This window comes from Ursus arctos, unplaced genomic scaffold (genome assembly GCF_023065955.2).
Source record: "Ursus arctos isolate Adak ecotype North America unplaced genomic scaffold, UrsArc2.0 scaffold_8, whole genome shotgun sequence".
Taxonomy (NCBI): Eukaryota; Metazoa; Chordata; class Mammalia; order Carnivora; family Ursidae; genus Ursus; species Ursus arctos.
Window position 1 is genome coordinate 47770861 of NW_026623100.1, and position 18198 is coordinate 47789058.

Genomic DNA, 18198 nt, shown 5'->3' on the forward strand with positions numbered 1-18198 from the left:
TTATACATGGATTTTTGACTGTGCAGGTGACACAGGAGTTGGTTGGTACTCCTTGTTCAAGGGTCAACTATATACATTTAGTTCGGGAGAATTGATTTGTATCTATGAATGAGGCACTTTCTTGAGTGGCATTCATGTCCAGAAAACTTTACCAACCCAGTGTACCTCTGTCCCTGAGGAAGGTACTGTAAGGAATACAAAAGAGGGTGGAGGATGTGCTCAGATGGTTTATGATATAGTTGAGTCACATGCATTTTATTTTTTACACTTTATACTTACATAAGTACTAATCTTACATACGTGGCTGGGGGCACACAGGATATAATCAATGATGATCGTATTACGCTAGTCAAGGGGAGTTTTATTGAAAATGTAGAAATTTACTTGCACCTTAAATGAGTAAGATTATTTTATTGGAATCAGAATCACCAGGGAATTTTGTTTAAAATGTATATCCCCATAGGTAATTCTTGTGAACCCTAAAGTATGAGACCTATAGATACAGAAAACAGTAAGGTAGAGTGGGACATGACCATAACATATTTGCTGGCAGGAAGAGGCCAAATAGGCAGTCCTGTAGTAAACTGAGGACTAATTATTTATAGCCCAGGAACCAAGAATGGTTTTTACATATTTTTTTAAAACTTGAGAAAAGTGAAAAGTTTCATGACCATGACCATGTGAAAAGTATAATTTCAAATGACCCTCAAAAATGACCATGTGAAAAGTATATGAATTTCAAATTCCAGTGTCAGCTAAAATTGTTCTGGAGTGTAGCCTCATTTGCTAACGTCTGTGGCTACTTTTATGGTATGCCGCATAACTCCGCAGAGCCCCTGTGACCTATAAAGTATAAGATACTATTTGTATCAAAAAGTGGTTTCTGTGCTCCGGAATTTAGGCTTTTATACCTGGAAGAGGCCGTAAGGGCTACAAATTCTTGTTGCCTTATTTTAGATATGCATCACCTTTTAAGGGTGTGCTTTCCTGATCACTCAAGTGCCATAGAAGACTTAAACTATACAGGGTCATTTGTGAAAACTCACATTGTGAGTTTTCATAAATGAGTGTGATGTGATAAAGGCTGTGTCGTGAACAGGTTAATCTGAATTGTGTAATGATTTTAGGGATGACAGGGAGTCCAGTTATAATCGATGCATAGGTAACTGGGTCCTAAAAGATAGTAAAACTTATTAAGAGGGGCACCTGGGTGGCTCAGTTGGTTAAACATCTGACTCTTGATCTCAGGGTCGTGAGTTCAAGCCCCACGTTTTAAAAAAAAAAAAAAAAAACTCTTAGATTGGCACAGAGAAGATGTGGAGAAATGGATGCTCAGATACATTTGTTGATAGGGCACTCTAGTGGAATAATACTTGGGAGGAACGTTTGCAGAATGATGATTTAAAATGTGTATACCTTACTGATTAGCTATTCTGGAGGAACACTTGCATAAATCCAGAGACATGTTTTTTATAACTTGGGAATAATAACAAGCTGAGACAGTCTGAAGGCCCATAGATAAATAAGTGGATAATGAGAAGTGGTTATCACTTAAAGGAATTAATTAGATTTATATGTAGTAACATGGATAATACAAATTTATGTAAGCAGGTGTACAGAAGGACAGTTTTTTTATGGCTGTGTGTGAGAGAGAGAGTACTTTAAAAAGTTCTGGAAATACAAAAACCAAACTTGGCAGCACCTGGCTGACTCAGTCAGTAGAGAATGCAACTCTTGATCTCGGGGTTGTAAGTTTGAGCCCCACATTGGGTGTAGAGAATTAAACAAATGCCAAACTCAGTGGAGTAGGAGGGATGTCACAAGATGACACCATAACCTTTAATGTTCTAATATATTTTTTAGGGATAATGTATCCATTGAGGTTGCTTTTTAAAATAATCCTTTTTTAAAAAGGGAACTAGTGAGTAGTCTGTCATAATTTTCTTACTGTTATTTGCTCTTACTGTTATTTGCAGTATGTTAGGAAGTTATGTTGACTTGATAAGACCTATATGCTATGGTAAGCTTTGGGGAATGCGAAGAGATAAAAGGATGTTTTGTCTCGATGAAATTACATAATTGTGATTTTAAAAAATGAATAGAAAACCCAGTGGATTTTATACACATCAGGAAATTATTCAGTCTTGATGTAATATAAAATTCCCTGAATGTTTTGTCTATTTGAGATCATTTGTGTCGTTAAAAATGTTAAACTTTTTTTTAGAAAAATGCTTTCGGTTTATTAAATTTAGTTCATTTTTGGAAAGGAAACTCATAAAATCCAACAGAAAGAATATATTTGGAAACAGATTGTCTTGGTTTATCTGTTCAGTGAAATCTCTTTTTCCAGTAGTTAGTGAGGGTCTCCACCCATAGCACAGTGGACAGCTGGCTGAAATGTTTATAAAGGGTATATATAGTTGAGAGGTTCTAAATGAGAAGAGTACAGCAGAATCATCTGGGAATTCAGTAAGAATATATGTGACAGTTCTCCGTGGAACTTTGAGGATTTGATTCAGGAAGTCCAGAGGGCATCTTGTGATTTATTCTCATATATAGCTGAGTTAAGAGCCACCACTTCAAAACAAAACAAAACACCACTTTAGATAGAAGAAGGAAGAGTAGCCCAGAAAGTGCAATAAGAATGCATAGGAAAACAGGGCACCTGAGTTTGAGCCCCCCATGGGTATAGAGAATATTTAAAATCTCAAAAAAATGCATAGGAGAACGGATAGGACAGGTAAGATTCAGGATAGATAGTATTATGAGCTAGGGGTGGAAATCACTAGCCTTTCGGAAATGGTGTGATGGAACAGGCCAGAGAGGGTAGGCACAGTATAGTAGGAACAGGTACTACGTACCTCCAGGCAAAAGAATAGGACAGTTTTCTCATTTTCTAGCTGTTTTTCTAGTGATCTTGAGAAATAAGAACTGACTTTAGTTGAGACCTGAACTTTTTTGTTGGCCGATCCATACTGAGAGTAGAATCACTTGTTCGGTTTTGTGGGTATGAAAATCCCTGACATGGGTTAACTCGTGGTTCTTGTTCTCAGGGATAAAGTGGCTGTTCTTCAAGCACTTGCATCCACAGTGAATAGGGTAAGTAGGAATTCAGGTTTTTGTTCTGGATCTTGAAAGTTTCTTAGGAATGATCCAATTCAGTCCCTTCATGTGACAAATAGGGAAACTAAAGCTTTTAAAGGAACTGGCTCTAAAAGTCCTTGACTTAGGCCCATGTCTTTTATCTCCAAATTCAGTGTTTTTATCCTAAGCCAGTGATCTTTTAAACTTAATCCCGTGAAGAGCTGTTGGAACGCATGGCCCTGCGGGTAATTGGGCTGTGATACTACAATGCAAGAGGTCTGTAGACGAACTTTGAGACCTGTTGTACCGACCATGCCGTAAATGATGCAGCGATTAAGGATTGGGTCCTGGAACCAGTGTTTTGTTTCATAGCTGATCAACTAGCTTTGTGAGCTGCATCAAAAAGTTATTTTATCTCGTGATGCTTCTATGTGATTATCTGTAAAGTGGGATTTGATTATAGTCTCAAACTTCAAAGTTATAGTGAGAACTATATCAGCTAATACATAATAGAAGGATTTAGGGCAGTACCTAGCACAAAAGAAATGCTCAGTAAATGTTGGTTATTTCTGAAACTGTTTTAGTGAAATATTTGTCAATAACTTGCTCTGTTCACAATTCAAAAACAGAGTTTGTAGTCTGATAGATAATCTGAAACCTTGGTAAATTCCTCAGAAACGGAACTTCCTTTTTTTTTCTTTTGAGTAATCTCTACACCCAATGTGAGGCTCAAACTCAGGACCCTGAGATCAGGAGTTGCATGCTCTACTGCCTGAGCCAGCCAAGCGCCCCAGAAATGGAACTTTCTGACCAGTTGTATTTTTCGTAATATGAAAACTGTACTTTTAATTTCAGCTGTGGGGTTAATGTTTAGAATAATGAAGACGTTAACTGCCACAATATCTGCGTGGTTACTAATTTTCTTTAAGGCGATTGTCACAGATTTCCAGAATTGCTTTCTATTATAGATGTTAAGCTTAAGGAGTATTGGGCCAGCTATGCCCTGATATATCCTAGCAGTTTCTCAGAAGGGGTTTTTATAATACTGCATCTCCATGCTAGCAAGGCATTGAGATTTTCAGCAGTTCACTTATCTCTAAATAGGCACCTGAAATGTAAACTAGACCGTTCTCAGTTTTTAATGAGAATGGCCTTCAAGTCAAAGAAGTTGTAGAACTATGTGTGCAGTTGTCTGATCTGTCTGAGTTTGGGCCCTTAAAATCCAAGGTATAGTGATTTATTCACCCAGTAACCACATATTCTACCCTTCTGCTGCTTGCCAGGCACTGTGCGGGATGTCGAATAAAGACAGCCCTTGCACAGTCCCCGAGAGGGAGCATGAAGGAGCACTGAGGCTGGGGAAGGACTTCCAGAGGAGCTGATAGTTGGATTGCTGCTAGGAAGGTGAGCGGCAAGGACCTGTGGGAAAGAGCATTCCTAGCAGAGGCAGCACCGTGCACAAAGGCGCAGAATGAGTAGTTGGTATGGTCAGAATCAAGGATTTGAGGGGTGGAGAAATGAGATGGGCAGGATGATGAATGCTATGCTGAGGACTCTAGTCAGGTCCTCTGAAGAATTTTAAGCAGTGGTATGATAACCAGATCTTAGAAAAGACAGCTATGTGAAGATGGGAAACCTTTCAACTTTAATGTAGCATAAGGGTCTTAAAACTAGCATGTCCAAACCCAAACCTTTGCTATCCCCTCAGTGGCAACTCCATTATTCTGATTGCTCAAGTCAGAACCCTAGGAGTTATCTGTGACTCTTTCTCTCATGCTGCACATTAGTACTTTGTTTCTTCCTTCAAGATATATGTGCATGGAGTCCCAAGACCACTCCCAGGTTCAGTGATTGGCTAGGAGGACTCCCAGGACGCAGCATATAGTCCTACAGATAGAAAAAGGACACAAAGCAAAGTCGGCCAAGGGAAAAAGCACATGGGGTGAAATCCAGAAGAAACTGGGTGCAAGTTTCCAAGAGTCTTTTCCCCGTGGAGTCACACAGGACACGTTTAATTCCTCCGGCCGAGTTGTGACAGCAGTTGTGAAACATCTGCCACGAAAACTCATTAGAGACTCGGGACCCGGAGGTTTATTTGGTGTCTGGCCACATAGGCACCCTGTGCCTGGGACATACCAGAATTTCAGACTTTCAGAAGGAAGGCAGGAGTTCAGTGTAAACCACCTTTGTGCAAACAATTTAGGCACAGTGAGCCTTCTCATCAGTTCTGGGGATGGTGGGAACCCTCCCAAAATCCAGGTTTCCAGGTGCCAGCCAAAGGCCAGCAGTCTCAGGCCTGGTCACTCTGCACATTATCGGATTCTCCGCTCGTGTCGTCATCACCGTGATCGCTTTAGTTGTCTAAGTCACCATCTCTTCCTACCCTGGGCCCGTCACAGCAGGCTCTGTCTCTTCCACTGCCCCGGCTCCCCACAGACTGCTCGCAATTAAGCAGCCCTAATGATTCCAATAAAATGCTGGATCACATCACTCTTTCCTCAGAACTCAAGCGGCCCCTCATTTGTCATAATTGGGATAAAAACTGAAGTCCATATGAGGGCTCCTAAGGCCCTCCCATGATCCTCCCCACCCCCACATTACCTTTCTGACAGCGTCTCTTGCTGTCTTCTTAGGCACCCTACCTGAGCCTCATGGGCCTCCTTGCAAATTCTCAGTTTCCCAGCAGGCATACCTCTGCCTCAGTGTCTAGTGTTTGCTGTTCCTTCTGCCTGGACTGTTTCCCCCGAGATACTCCTATTACTTGCTCCTTACCTGCTTGACTCCTTGCCTCAGTATCACTTTTTCAGTGAGGCATTCCCTGACCACCCCACTTAGGTTGTAGATATGTCACTTTCTTGTCCTTTTTTCTATTTCATTTTTCTGCATAGCAGTTATCTGTATTTAATTCACTGTTTATTGTTTATTTTTACTTTCTGGAGGTTCCCCCCCCACTAGATTGTAAGCTTTATTGGGGTGGGGGGTGATTTTATTGTCTCCCCAGTAGCTAGAAGCAGCCTGGCACGTAGGAGGTGCTCTAAATAGTGACCGGGAAGGCACTGAACTTCGGCCGTGGCAGTTGGGCTAAGGGACAGTGCAGCAGGTTAAGGAACTGGCGTTGGTTGGATCTGATGAGTGCTCAGTTGAAGGGAAGTAGTGCGACAGGATGTACAGGTCGGACTGCAGGGTGTTCTGTACCATTCACCGAGAGAAGACAGGAGGTAGCTTCAGGGAAGTTCACTTTGGGGATCAGTTTGGTTCGAGGCATCTGAGCTACAGGCCAGAGTGGAGTTGTTTCCCACAGACCGTGAAGGACTTGGAAATCGCCGAGGGAGGGAAATTGGGAGATAAACAGGAAGAATAAGTTTAGTAGGTTAAAAGAAGTCCAGCATGTCACCAAAACTATAGGCTCTAAACAGGTATTTAACAAGGGTGGTGCAGAGGGTCAGAACCAGAGCCCAGGGACTCGTTTGAGTGTAATCAGGGAGCGAATAACCCAGGGCAGCTGACCTAGAACTGCCACCTCTGGTTTACCGTTACATGACTGCCTCGTCTTGGTAGAGAGACATAACCAGATGACATGAGCCTCCCATGAGTGTGAAGGGTTATGGGTTTTGAAAGTGGCAGCAGGAAGCTGAGACCCAAGAAAAAATCCTACCTCCAAAGCCTTCCGTGTGAGCAGCCTTCCCTTGAGAGCTGCAGGGAAGCTGTCCCTTGGAGAGTCCAAGTTAGTAAGACAGGGCATCAAGGGGACAGTCAGGAGAGATTCTGGCTACAGGGTGAGTTTTTCCTATGGAACAAAGGCCCCAGAAGGCCCAGGAAAGGCAGCTCCAAGGGACAAGAGAGGAATAGAGAAAGTAATTGGGGGGCGGTTTTCAGTGAGTGGTACTGAGGAGTTTTGTTCAGGGTTCTCCCTAGAGCAGTGTAAAGAAGTACGTAGACCCTCCAACAGGACACAGGAGAAGCTGCTGCTGCTCGCTTCTTCCAAGAGGGCACAACAGTATCCTCCACTCGGAGGAGGGACTCGGCCGGGTAGTGGCCAGGCTTTGAAGGAGTGCAGGACACTGGTGCCCATACTGGTTAATTCAGAGCATCTTTCATTTGAAACAGCAGGAGGTCCTGGTAGCACCCTCAAATCTTAAGTAGTCATGGGGGTTTGAGCCATTGTTTGCTTTGCGTGTAATGACAACTGAGTCTTACAGAGCTGAGAGGATGGTATAGGTATTTGTGTCTCTAACTGTACACACGCACATTTCTGTATGTGTTACATATGTCATTAAAACTTACAGAGTTTTTCATCAAAACTCGAGGTATTAATGAAAATCTAACTAAAGAGACTTCTGTGTCTTCACAGGACGCCACAGCTGCCCCTTACGCATTTCAGGATGATCCTTTCCTCATACCAACATCCTCCGTGGAATCTGTGAGTGTTTTCATGTAGTTTTCTAGGATTATGTTTTCTCTTGCTTATTTGGGTACAAGCACAGATACAGATTTTAGCTTCGGTGGAAAAACCTTTGAAAAGGTAACAGTTTCACAGTTTTAGAGATCGGCTATGGAAAGGATTTGGAGTTTGGGATTTAATACTTAGGGCTCTTTCACACTGGAGCAGTCCACTCGGTTTCAGTGCACTGGTTTTATGTAGCCCAAGCTGTATGTAAGATGTGACTTAAAATGTCACGCTCAGTAGCAGAGGTGGTTATGTAACCGTGTGTAATTTAACTTCTAACTGGGTTTGTACGTATTGTTGCCTTCTTCGCGGGGGAGGCTTACTGAGGGTATAATTTTGATCTCTTGAGTCAGTTTATATCTAAATCCTTTTCTTTATATAGCGTTCATTTTTATTGGCAAAGAAGTCTGGGGAGAATGCAGCAAAGTTTATTATTAATTCACATCCCAAATATTTTCAGAAGGACATAGCTGAACCTCATATACCGGTAAGGAGAGGTAATTGTGATTTTTCGGGTATTACGATGTAAATGTAAACTAAACCAAGTTTTCATGGCTAATATTTTAGTAGCCACTTGAATGTCCTCAGTATTGGGTGAAATCTTTTGATGGGTATAGTTATCTTGGCTTACAGTAGTAAATTTTTTTTTTTTTTTTTTTAACTCTTGTCTGTATTTGCTCTTCATCCTATTTTCCCCATTTGGCTTCTGTGACACCAGAATCTTAGGTCTTTACCTCCATGACTGTTCTTTTCAGTTTCCTTCGGTACCTTTTCTCTCCACCCCTTGAGTGTTGAGGTCTTTGTAGGTTTCCAGGCTCAGTCATTGTTTTTTTCCTGTCTGCAGTCTTCCTGCGTCAGCAGCCCTTCTATTCCATTTGGCATTCTTGTATATCTGGCCCAGATCCCTCTACTTTGGTAGTCCAGTGTCTTGGTTTCCTTCAGAGCGTGTCAACCCTTCTGCCTTTTACTTTGAACTCCAAATTGTATTTCCAACTACTTGTATGTCCTGTAGTCATGAAGCGTGAGTGTCACGCGGTGCGCGCTGCGTGTTAGCCATTGTGCTCGGTGCTAGTGTTAGAGTGGCCAGTGGAACAGAGGCACCTCTGCCCTCGTGGGTTTGTTAGTGGAAATAGTAACCCTCAAACTCATGTCCCAGACTCCTTTCTTCCTGAAACACACGCAACCAAGCACAGCCTCCTGCTTCTCAAGCACCAGCTCCCAGTGACAAAGCAGGAAGTCAGTGCGATTGTGCAGGGACAGTGGCAGTGATGGTCTGTGTCCGCCCCTGGATGTTTCTAACCAGCAGTTACTCCTTTGTGAGCTGCTTGAAGCCTTCCATCGGTCCCTGCCTCCTTGGCAGACACCACTGTCAAACCTTCCAGAGCTCTCGTCATTTACGCTGCACCGTAATTCTTTCTTTCCTTGCTCTCTCCGTTAGATGGGGAGAACCCTGAAGGTAGAGAAGGACTTTGATCTGTGTCTCCAGTGCCTTGCTTTGTGCATGGCAGAAAGTGGTTGGCATTCAATAAGTATTGAAATGAACTAGTGAGTGAGGTAAAATCAACATAGCTTGGTGATGGTCAATGTCTACAGAGTAAAGGAAGCATCAGGGCTGAAAGGTTTCTGCCTTTGCAAACCAGGTATATTCTGACACTTTGAAACAAGATTGGAAAGAAAGGACAAAGGATAGTTTTGGCAGGGGACGAAGTAAGTTCAACTTGAAGTTGGGGAAGTTAGTTGGAAACCAGATTCTTTAGATATGAATTAAATATTTATTTATTTTTGGGTGCTTTTAAATTCTCCCTGAGCTGGGAGATAGCTAAATGATCTTGTTTCGGGTCCCAGAGGGGTTCTTTGATTTTTTTTTTTTTATTTGTTTGTTTTTTTAAGTTATAGTCCCTACAAAGACGTACACGTGGTGCCTGGTGCGTGAAACATGAATTGGGGCAGTGACGTTTTATTTTGGTGTGTTGGTGATAAAAGTTCAGTCTTGCTCCGTTATTGCCCCTTTACCTGTTGGTGGTAACTAGCCATCTTCTTTTCCTAGTGTTTAATGCCTGAGTACTTTGAACCTCAGATTGAAGATATAAGTGAAGCAGCCTTGAGGGAAAGAATCAAGCTCAAAAAAGTCAAAGCTTCCGTGGACATGTTTGATCAACTCTTACAAGCAGGTGACTCAGTTCATTTAAAGCACCCCTCAGAACGTGGGCTCGGAAGTGGGCTGTGGTTACGTGATCCTGCTGGTTGTGAGCAAAAGTTATAAGGATCTCTGCTTGATGCTGTGTTCATATTTTTAAGAGTTAATAATACTTTAAGTTCTGTTTCAGCTTTCTTTTCGAAGTATAAGTGAGATAAGTGAGATAGAGTTGCAACTTAGTTTACTGTGCTGGTGGGCTGTGATGTGCCGCGGGCAGAGAGATTATAGAGCCATTCATCCTTGGCTTCCATTTTTAACCTTAGGCATGGACATACTGTATTCACATTTCTTGTACTCTTTAAATATGTTTGGAGGCATAAACAGACAAAGGTATATTTAAAAAGGAAAGAGCACTAACTGGAATACTGATTCTAGCTCTGACACTGATTAGCTCTGTGGCCTTGGAAAAATCACTTAATTTCTCAGAACTTCTGTCTCTGAAATTCTCTGGCTCCCTGAATTTGATTCGGATGCACCTCTGGCGGTATAGATGTAAATTACATGGCTTGTAATCTACCAGGGGAAAAATGTACCTAGTAACATCAAAGGCAGCGGGATTTTAAGTTAATGGACTCCAGAATGCCGTTCAGTGATTTAGGATAACAGTCAACCGAACAAAGAAGAGATAGGAACTGGGCTGAATCATTCCATGTACATTATCAAACACAGGAAACCTTTGCAGAAAGCTGTGTTTGATTTGAGAATTCTGTGTAGTCTGCTGTGGCATTGGATATACAGATGAATTGCTGGTGCAGCTTGTAATTTAGGAAGGCTTTTCCCTCTGTTGAGTATGGTAAATGGTAAGTCTGCCTTCAGGTACTTAGTGCTCAGAGCTGTCTTCCTCCAGTTCCATACACTGTGTGCTGTAGGCACATGCAGACATTCAGTAACCGTTTCTAAAGACCGTGTGTCAGACCCACAGCTCAGAGTAATAGAACAAGCCAATATGCCATGGGGGGAGTAGAGGGAGTTTTACTGTCAAGCCGCTAATAAGTACCAGACACTTTGCTTGGCATCTCACGTACTTAATTCTGTAACACTTTAGGAGTTGGTGTGACTTGCAATCATTTTATAAAGGAAACTGGTTATTAAGTTTCCAGGGATACACAGTTCTGAGAGAGTAAGATCCAGTCCAGTTACCCCCTATAGCCTCTTCTCTCCGCTCTGCTCTTTTCTGAGCTTTTAAATTTCCCAGTTGGCATTTTTTTATCAGTATATTTCCTTTAGAAAAAATGCTTGTATCTCATACTTCCTGTTCTCTTTTTTTCCTGGCGTCGAGATGGGAACATGATGTATTTGAGTTTCACTTTTTTAAAGCCGCTATGATTAGACATTTATGCTAGTATTTTAGGCAGGTATTCCAGTGAGGGCCCGTATCCAGGCAGAATAGTTATGCTTGCATTTGTAAAGATGGAACCAGGCCACGGGAACTAAGTGGCAGTACTTTGCTGAGTGTTCAGTTTACAGGCGATAGTTAAAACCATGAGATTGCTTCTCTGGGGACATGAGTATATAAACTAAGCACAGGGTCCGGTGTTGTCTTGTGCTGTCGTCCCTCCTGTCAGACCCCAAGGTTATTAGGGGTTGTGTCCCTGTCTGCATCTCTCCAGGTGCAGAAGGTGCTGTGGAGTGCACACCCATCCACCCTTAGAATGACGGATGATTCTACATATGTAGCCAAAAGCCACAGCTTAGAGAAAAAGGGAAGAATTTTAACCCAGTGAGCTTCTGCTCTTTATTGTTTCAGTGTTTCTTTCCCTTTTTTTCTCTACCCACAGGAACCGCTATATCTTTGGAAACAAGTAATAGCCTCTTGGATTTGTTGTGCTATTATGGTGACAAGGAGCCCTCAACCGATTATCATTTTCAGCAAAGTGAAAAATCTGAAGAGTTGGTAATGGGTTTTGGCAGTGATTTTTTTAAATTTCTTTTGATAGTAATATTTCAAAGTAAGGCAGGTTCTCATGCCATATGTTAGGAGAGTAGAGATTTGTTCTGAGATGTGATGTGATATAGTAGCTTTGATAAAAACTGGTGTGGAGGAAGAAAAATTTAAACAATTATTTTAATTCTGGTTCCCTTCCTAAAAATATTTTGACCTTGCCTACCCCATGCAGGCAAAGCTTTGACCAGAAACGTCTAGGCAAACTCCTCTCTTGTTACTTACAGTGACCATATGATGCGCAAAGAACAGGGAAAGGCTCCCTGGCCGCAGCCCCCCAAAAATGCATATGTAATGTGGTAAGGGGAGTGAGCACACTGTGCCGGGGGTGTAGAGCAGTATTGTGCCAAGGCCTATAGAGAGGGAGTCCTATCTTAAATTCTCAACCCAAGAGTTTTACTTCTAGAAAAAGATCCCAAGGACATCTTTGGGTCATGTGAACAAAAATTATATACATCATTTTCATAATATTCATACGTGTAGTTACAAAATGTGGAAAACTGGATATCCAGTGGCGTGCGATTGGATTATGGTAACGTGGCGATGGAGTGCACTAGTGTAGGTCTGTTTGGCTGTGAAAAAATGCAGCATATATTGATAAGTGAGAAGATAGGCTTGACAATAGTATTTCATTTTTATAAAATATTTTCATATGCATGAGGGAAAATGAAAAATTAAGTGCTTTTCCTTCCATTTATGTCTAATTTTCCTCCACTAAATATGGATTATTTACATACAGGGTAATTAAGTCTTTTAAAACGTGTAGGCATGTATGTTATTTCTGTGTGGATCAATTGAGCCGGATAGAGCTGGCTCAAGCCAGGCTGTGTTTGGATTTCCAGTTCTTCTCTCTGGGCGAGGCTGTGCAAGGTACTGGCTTCGTCTGTCTCCAGGCTGTCAGTTCCCGTTTTAAGGGCTAGCTTTACTTTTCATCTCTAAGGGAGCTGATTTATGCTGAAGAAATTATCAGGTTTTTAAATGAACATTCACTGGGTTTTTTCTTCAGCTTCTGTTGGATCTGTATTTTACTTTTCCACAGTTTCCTTTGCTTTTCTGATTTTAAGTATTCTAAGTAGGGAGAATGCATTGCATCGTTACCTTTTGTTTTATTTCTGTTGACGGTTCATTTCAGGAGGAGGCCGCAGAGGAAAATAATAAGAAATCTGAGAAGGCTGATCATCAGTTTGGAGTCACGTGGAGGTATGCGAGACGTCATTAGAACCTTGCAGTGTGGTTTTTTATGGGGCATGGCATGTTCCCCATCACGCCCTCAAGAAGATGTGCTCTTGAAGTTTTCTAAAATAGAATTCGTTTTCAGCGTACAATGCAAATGTGACCATTAGTATTCACGTGCATTTAGAGCTCATTCCGTAAGATTTTTACTTCCAACCAGCAGTACAGGGTTGACATTTCACTCCCCCCATTTCACTTCATGTCACCTTCATGTAGTGTTGGTTCCTTGGGTAGTTTGATCAGTGCTCCGCTCTGCAATCTGTGCCTCCCGTTCTGAAAGATTGGGTATTTTTGTTCACGTAAGAATACACATACCTGGAATGTAGTTCTAAATTAAGGCTACTGGCCAGCAAACAGAAAAACTCAGCGTTTCCAGCAAAGGGGGAGTAACGTTTAACCAGCATTTGAGAATTTAAGTTATGGAATAGAAATGTCTAGTAAGTAAGAGATATTTCACGTGGACATCTGGAGAAGGAAAGCTACCATTAATATCTGAAGTCTTTTTTGAAGTGATAAATAGAATCAAACATTAAATTTCTTTAGATTTTAGTAATTTCGCATAGTGGTTAAAAGCATGGACTTTGGCATACCATCCTGGCTCAAATCCTGGTTCTAATTTCCGAGACCTCTTTGTAAGAGGCAGAAGCAAGATACAGCGTAGTCTGTAGAACATGGTTACGTTGATTGATTTATTGGTTGACAGAGAGGCAGCACCAGCATGTGACACGTACATGCTAGAATATGAGAGAGAGATTCCAGAGAAACTCCTTGTCAGTGGTGGCCTCTGGGGAGTTGTATATGGTTGAGAGGGGGTGGGGAAACGTCACTGTGTACCCTGTGTACACTGCTTTTGTTTAGTCCTGTGAGTGTGTATTTTTTGTAAAAATGTTCAGTCCTGATTCCATCATTCACCGCCAAGCTGCAGACCACTAGAGGTTTTCGAGCCTCAGTTTTCCTGCTTTTCAAAATGATAACCGTGTCTCGCTCTCTGCCTGCGTGGTAAGAATTGTATGAAGTGCTTGGCACAGTGCTTGGAACATTCTGAACTCTCAGTAGATTATGGTAGCTATTGGTTTTTCCTGTTTCCCCTGGTTCATTTATTCTTCTGTGTCTAGGACAAAAAACAATGCTGAGAGAATCTTTGCTCTAATGCCAGAGAAAAATTCACACTCCTACTGCACAATGATCCGAGGAATGGTGAAGGTAACATTTATTTATTTTTACATTTTTATTATTTAATTTCCACTAAATCAGGATTTTTCACCCTCAGAATTATTGACAGTTGGGCCTGATAATTTGTCGTCCTGGGGCTCCCCAGTGCATTGTAGAGTGTTTAGAAGCTCCCTGTTCTCTACCCACTGCATGTCAGTACTTATATCCTCCCCAGCTCTCAGTTGTGACAACCAGAAGTATCCAGGAATTATCATATGTCACCTGGGAGGCAAAATTTCCACAGCAGTGGAGTATAAACTTCATGAGAACCAGGACCTTGTCTGTTTTGTTTACTACTGTATTCCCAAACCCTAAAACAGTTGATGGGCAAATATTTCTTAAGTCAGCATGTTAGAAGATGCGTAATGTTTATGCTTTCTCTCTCCTAGCACCGAGCTCCTGCGCGGGCATTAAACTTATACACTGAATTATTAAACAACAGACTCCATGGTAAGTGTGTTTGTGGAGAATTCCTTTTCTTCCCTTAAAAATCTGTAACATCTGGGACGCCTGGGTGGCTCAGTTGGTTAAGCATCTGCCTTCTGCTTGGTCATGAGCCCAGGGTCCTGGGATTGGGCTCCCTGCTCAGCGAGGAGCTTGCTTTTCCCTCTGCCTGCCACTCCCTCGGCTCGTGCTCTCTCTCCCTCTCTGACAAATAACAAATAACTAAACCTTTAAAAAAAAAAAAAAGTCTGTAACATCTTTGAATCTGCAAAATATTTGGATCTAGCCTCAATTAGGAGCTCAGTTTTCATCTTTTCATGTGGTATTGGTGGTAGAAGCAGGAGGAGAGATCCAGAGCGGGGAGTGTCTGGTTTTGTGGGCACATGGTAATGAGCTAGGAGCCACACGTGCATTACTGCTCTGCCTTAAACAGAGCCATTTAGGGGTTAAACTTTAACCCAGATTTTCGTTTTTACAGCTGATGTGTACACCTTCAATGCATTGATTGAAGCAACAGCATTGAGTGTGAGTGAAAAATTGGAGGACAAGTGGAATAATATACTGGTAAGGAGGAACCCTCATTTTGTTTCCTAATGGGCCTAAAATACCTTTTCCTAGAAACAAAGGGCATAGAGACAGCAGTTACTGAGCATTTTCGTGGCAGGTACTAAAACACTGGGCACTCGCGGTTCTGTATTTACACCCTCCCAGCAACCCTGCAGTTTAAACAGCTGTGTCTGATGTGTGAGAAGAAAAAGTTACTTGACCCAGAGTCTATGGCTAGAATTCAGAAAGACCTTGGTTGCTTTATTTCTCATTTATAGTTATTTTATTACAAAAAATAGTATGTATTTACTAAAACAGTTTTATCAGGTAAGTTTGAAAAAATTATGTTCACTGGATTGAAATAACTTAGGAATAGAAATGTTTTTACATTTTTACATCATACAGTTCATGTGTCTTTATACCATACTGCTCATTTTAAAGGAAAACACTCCAGGTCATTCTAGTCTGTTCTTTTGCTTTACTAGGCGGCATGAAGACAGTTGGACACCTTGATGAAATGAGGTGGGGTGACTGAAAGGGGTGACTTCTCTAAAAGGCAAAGTCACTGGACCTGCTAATAGAGAATTCTTAAGTTAGGGATATGTTTATTAACTTCAGACTTAGCCAGAGCGCCAGATTCTTTTTTAGTGTGTAATATTAGTTAATTGGACAAATTACCTCCCCGGGCGTAAACAAGACTTAACTGCTTTTGACTCAACTAGGAGCTGCTGAAACAAATGGCTGCCCAGAAGGTGAAACCAAACCTACAGACATTTAATACCATCCTGAAATGTCTCCAGAGATTTCACACATTTGGAAGATTGCCAGCCTTACAGACGTTCCGTGAAATGAAAGCCATCAGAATAGGTGAGTGTGTGTCGTTTTCCTCCCTGGAGGCTGAGATGGTGCTGACCGGAAGTCTTAGATCCAGACAAGTGAACAAGAGATGGTCAACTCTTTTTGCTGTTTACATGACATATTGAGAATTTGGATTCCGCCATTTGGCACACTGAATTACAGGTATTTAGTAATGGTGGGATCTCCTTTATCTTCATGCTTTTTATAGCAAATTACAGTGTTCTTTTAATATTTTCGGTACTTTTCTGTGGATTTTCATTTTGGGGAGAACTGTTCGCTTGAGAGTTAAATAGTGTTAAATCCTATGACATTTTCTTGCATAATTAGGTATTTGAACCTAAATGCGCTACTGTGTTGTATAGTTTCCAGTAACTATTGAAGGTTGTGTGGGACTCCGTTCACTTCAGTGTGCGTTCGTGTTCTTGAATGAAGAATCGAAGTACAAGTACAGTAGCTATAATATTTAGTAGTCACATGTCAGGGCTTTCTAAAAGTGATTGTTCGATACCTTTCCACTTAACATTAATTAAAATGAGCTAGGAAAGGTCTTTGTTCAGAGGAATAGAAATGTATCTTCTTTTACTTAAATACCGAGGTCAGTGTGTCTTTAGTTCAGTGTGTGTCAGTAAACTGTAATTTTGGACAGCTGTGTTTGACTTATTTTTTTCTGTCAATTTGGTTATTTAGAACCCTCGCTTGCAACATACCACTATATTATTCAGCTGTTTTATCACCATGGTATGTATAACATTCTGTATTAATTTTTATAGAAAGCCAACTCATTCCTGTATGTTTATGTGGTAATTGTTATAGGCTTCTTTCACTGCATACAATTTAGGAATAGAGAACACAAATTAACATCATCCTATAGCCTGAGCAGAAAGTTACTCCCCCTGGAGGGGACAGGGCCATTAAATGTACTAACAGTGTTGGGTACAGTTTACAAACGGTCAGAAGGTGGGGCATCTGGGTGGCTCAGTCAGTTAAGCGTCTTCCTTCAGCTCAGGTCATGATATCAGGATCCTGGGATCGAGTCCCACATCGAGCTCCCTGCTCAGCAAGGAGTCTGCTTCTCCCTCTGTCCTCCCCACTGTTGGTGCTCGTGTGTGTGCGCGCTCGCTCGCTCTCTCATATAAATAAATGAAATCTTTAAAAACAAACAAATGGTCAGAAGATAATGTTAGTCTGGAGTTCTTTTGCCTCTCCAGAGCTGTGCTTTCCAGTAAAATAGCCATTAGCCACACATGCCTTTTAATTAAAATTTAAATGATATTTCAAATTCATTCCTTGCGTTCATGCTAGTTAGCCAAATGTGGCTGCTGGCTGCTGTATTCAGTGGTGCAGCGATGGAACGTTGCCATTTGTGCAGGCAGCTGTTGGACAGTGCTGCTCCACAGTAACCTTAACCTTATTTTGAAGCCTTGTAGGAGAACCTTTTGGCTCCGTTTGTCACCTGCTTTAGGTCAGCAGTTCCCTGTAGGAGCTGTGCTCTGTTGGACGGACTTTGGAGCAGGGCACACCCGAGTTGAAATTTCACCTCTGTCATTTACCAGCTGTGCCAAAAGGGACTGGCTACCTTACCTGATTTCATACCGTAGGGCTGTAATGATTAAATGAACCGTGCCCACGGTCTTGTCTCATGCTTGGAAGGCACACAGTAGGCACTCCTAGTCTGTCAGTTCTTACCCATTTACCCCAACTTGAGAAAGAACCCCTGGGTTCAGAAATGACTGCTCTAGTTCTTCTCTCCTGTGGTAGACTTTATACATATAAAACAGAGAAGAACTTGATTATCTCTGTTTTGGTGGGCTGATTTTACAAAATCCATAGCCTCACCTATGGGGAAGATTTTTATTTTGGGGGGGGGAGAGGTTACAGACTTTTTCTTGGAAACAGGTAAACAGTTTCCACAATAATTGTATCTTCTAAAATTTTACTCAACCTTGATGACATTATAGTGAAACTAGTGTTTCTGATCCCAAAGCCTGTTGCATTTCTCTCTACCGTCCGTCACACGTCACTTTGGTTCAGTTCCAGACCGGTCTGTGGTCCTGCTTCCTAAGTAACGCTTGGGAACGTGGGGACAGGCTCAGAGGAGGAGTGCCCGTTGCCTTACGTGCATGTGAACTGGCTCCCTGCAGTAACGACTTCTAGGTATTTACTCAGAGGAGAAAGCCTAAAAAAAGGAATTTATACTTACTTATAAATTATTATGTAACTAATAAAGTGATTAGA

At 41.7% G+C, this 18198-nt stretch overlaps 1 protein-coding gene across 2 annotated transcripts in view; it reads left to right on the plus strand.

The window, feature by feature from the left end:
* Window positions 1-18198, plus strand: part of PTCD3 (pentatricopeptide repeat domain 3) — a 30673-nt gene that overhangs the window by 3126 nt on the left and 9349 nt on the right. For both annotated transcript variants that reach the window (XR_006411875.3, XM_026481408.4), the window contains exons 4-14: window positions 3054-3099; window positions 7436-7504; window positions 7914-8018; window positions 9579-9702; window positions 11507-11622; window positions 12803-12870; window positions 14019-14106; window positions 14505-14565; window positions 15038-15123; window positions 15828-15972; window positions 16651-16701. Coding sequence is in view for 1 of the 2 variants with exons in the window: in XM_026481408.4 (XP_026337193.2) it covers window positions 3054-3099; window positions 7436-7504; window positions 7914-8018; window positions 9579-9702; window positions 11507-11622; window positions 12803-12870; window positions 14019-14106; window positions 14505-14565; window positions 15038-15123; window positions 15828-15972; window positions 16651-16701 (959 nt within the window). In the remaining variant the exon portion in view is untranslated. The remainder of the gene's footprint in view (window positions 1-3053; window positions 3100-7435; window positions 7505-7913; window positions 8019-9578; window positions 9703-11506; window positions 11623-12802; window positions 12871-14018; window positions 14107-14504; window positions 14566-15037; window positions 15124-15827; window positions 15973-16650; window positions 16702-18198) is intronic.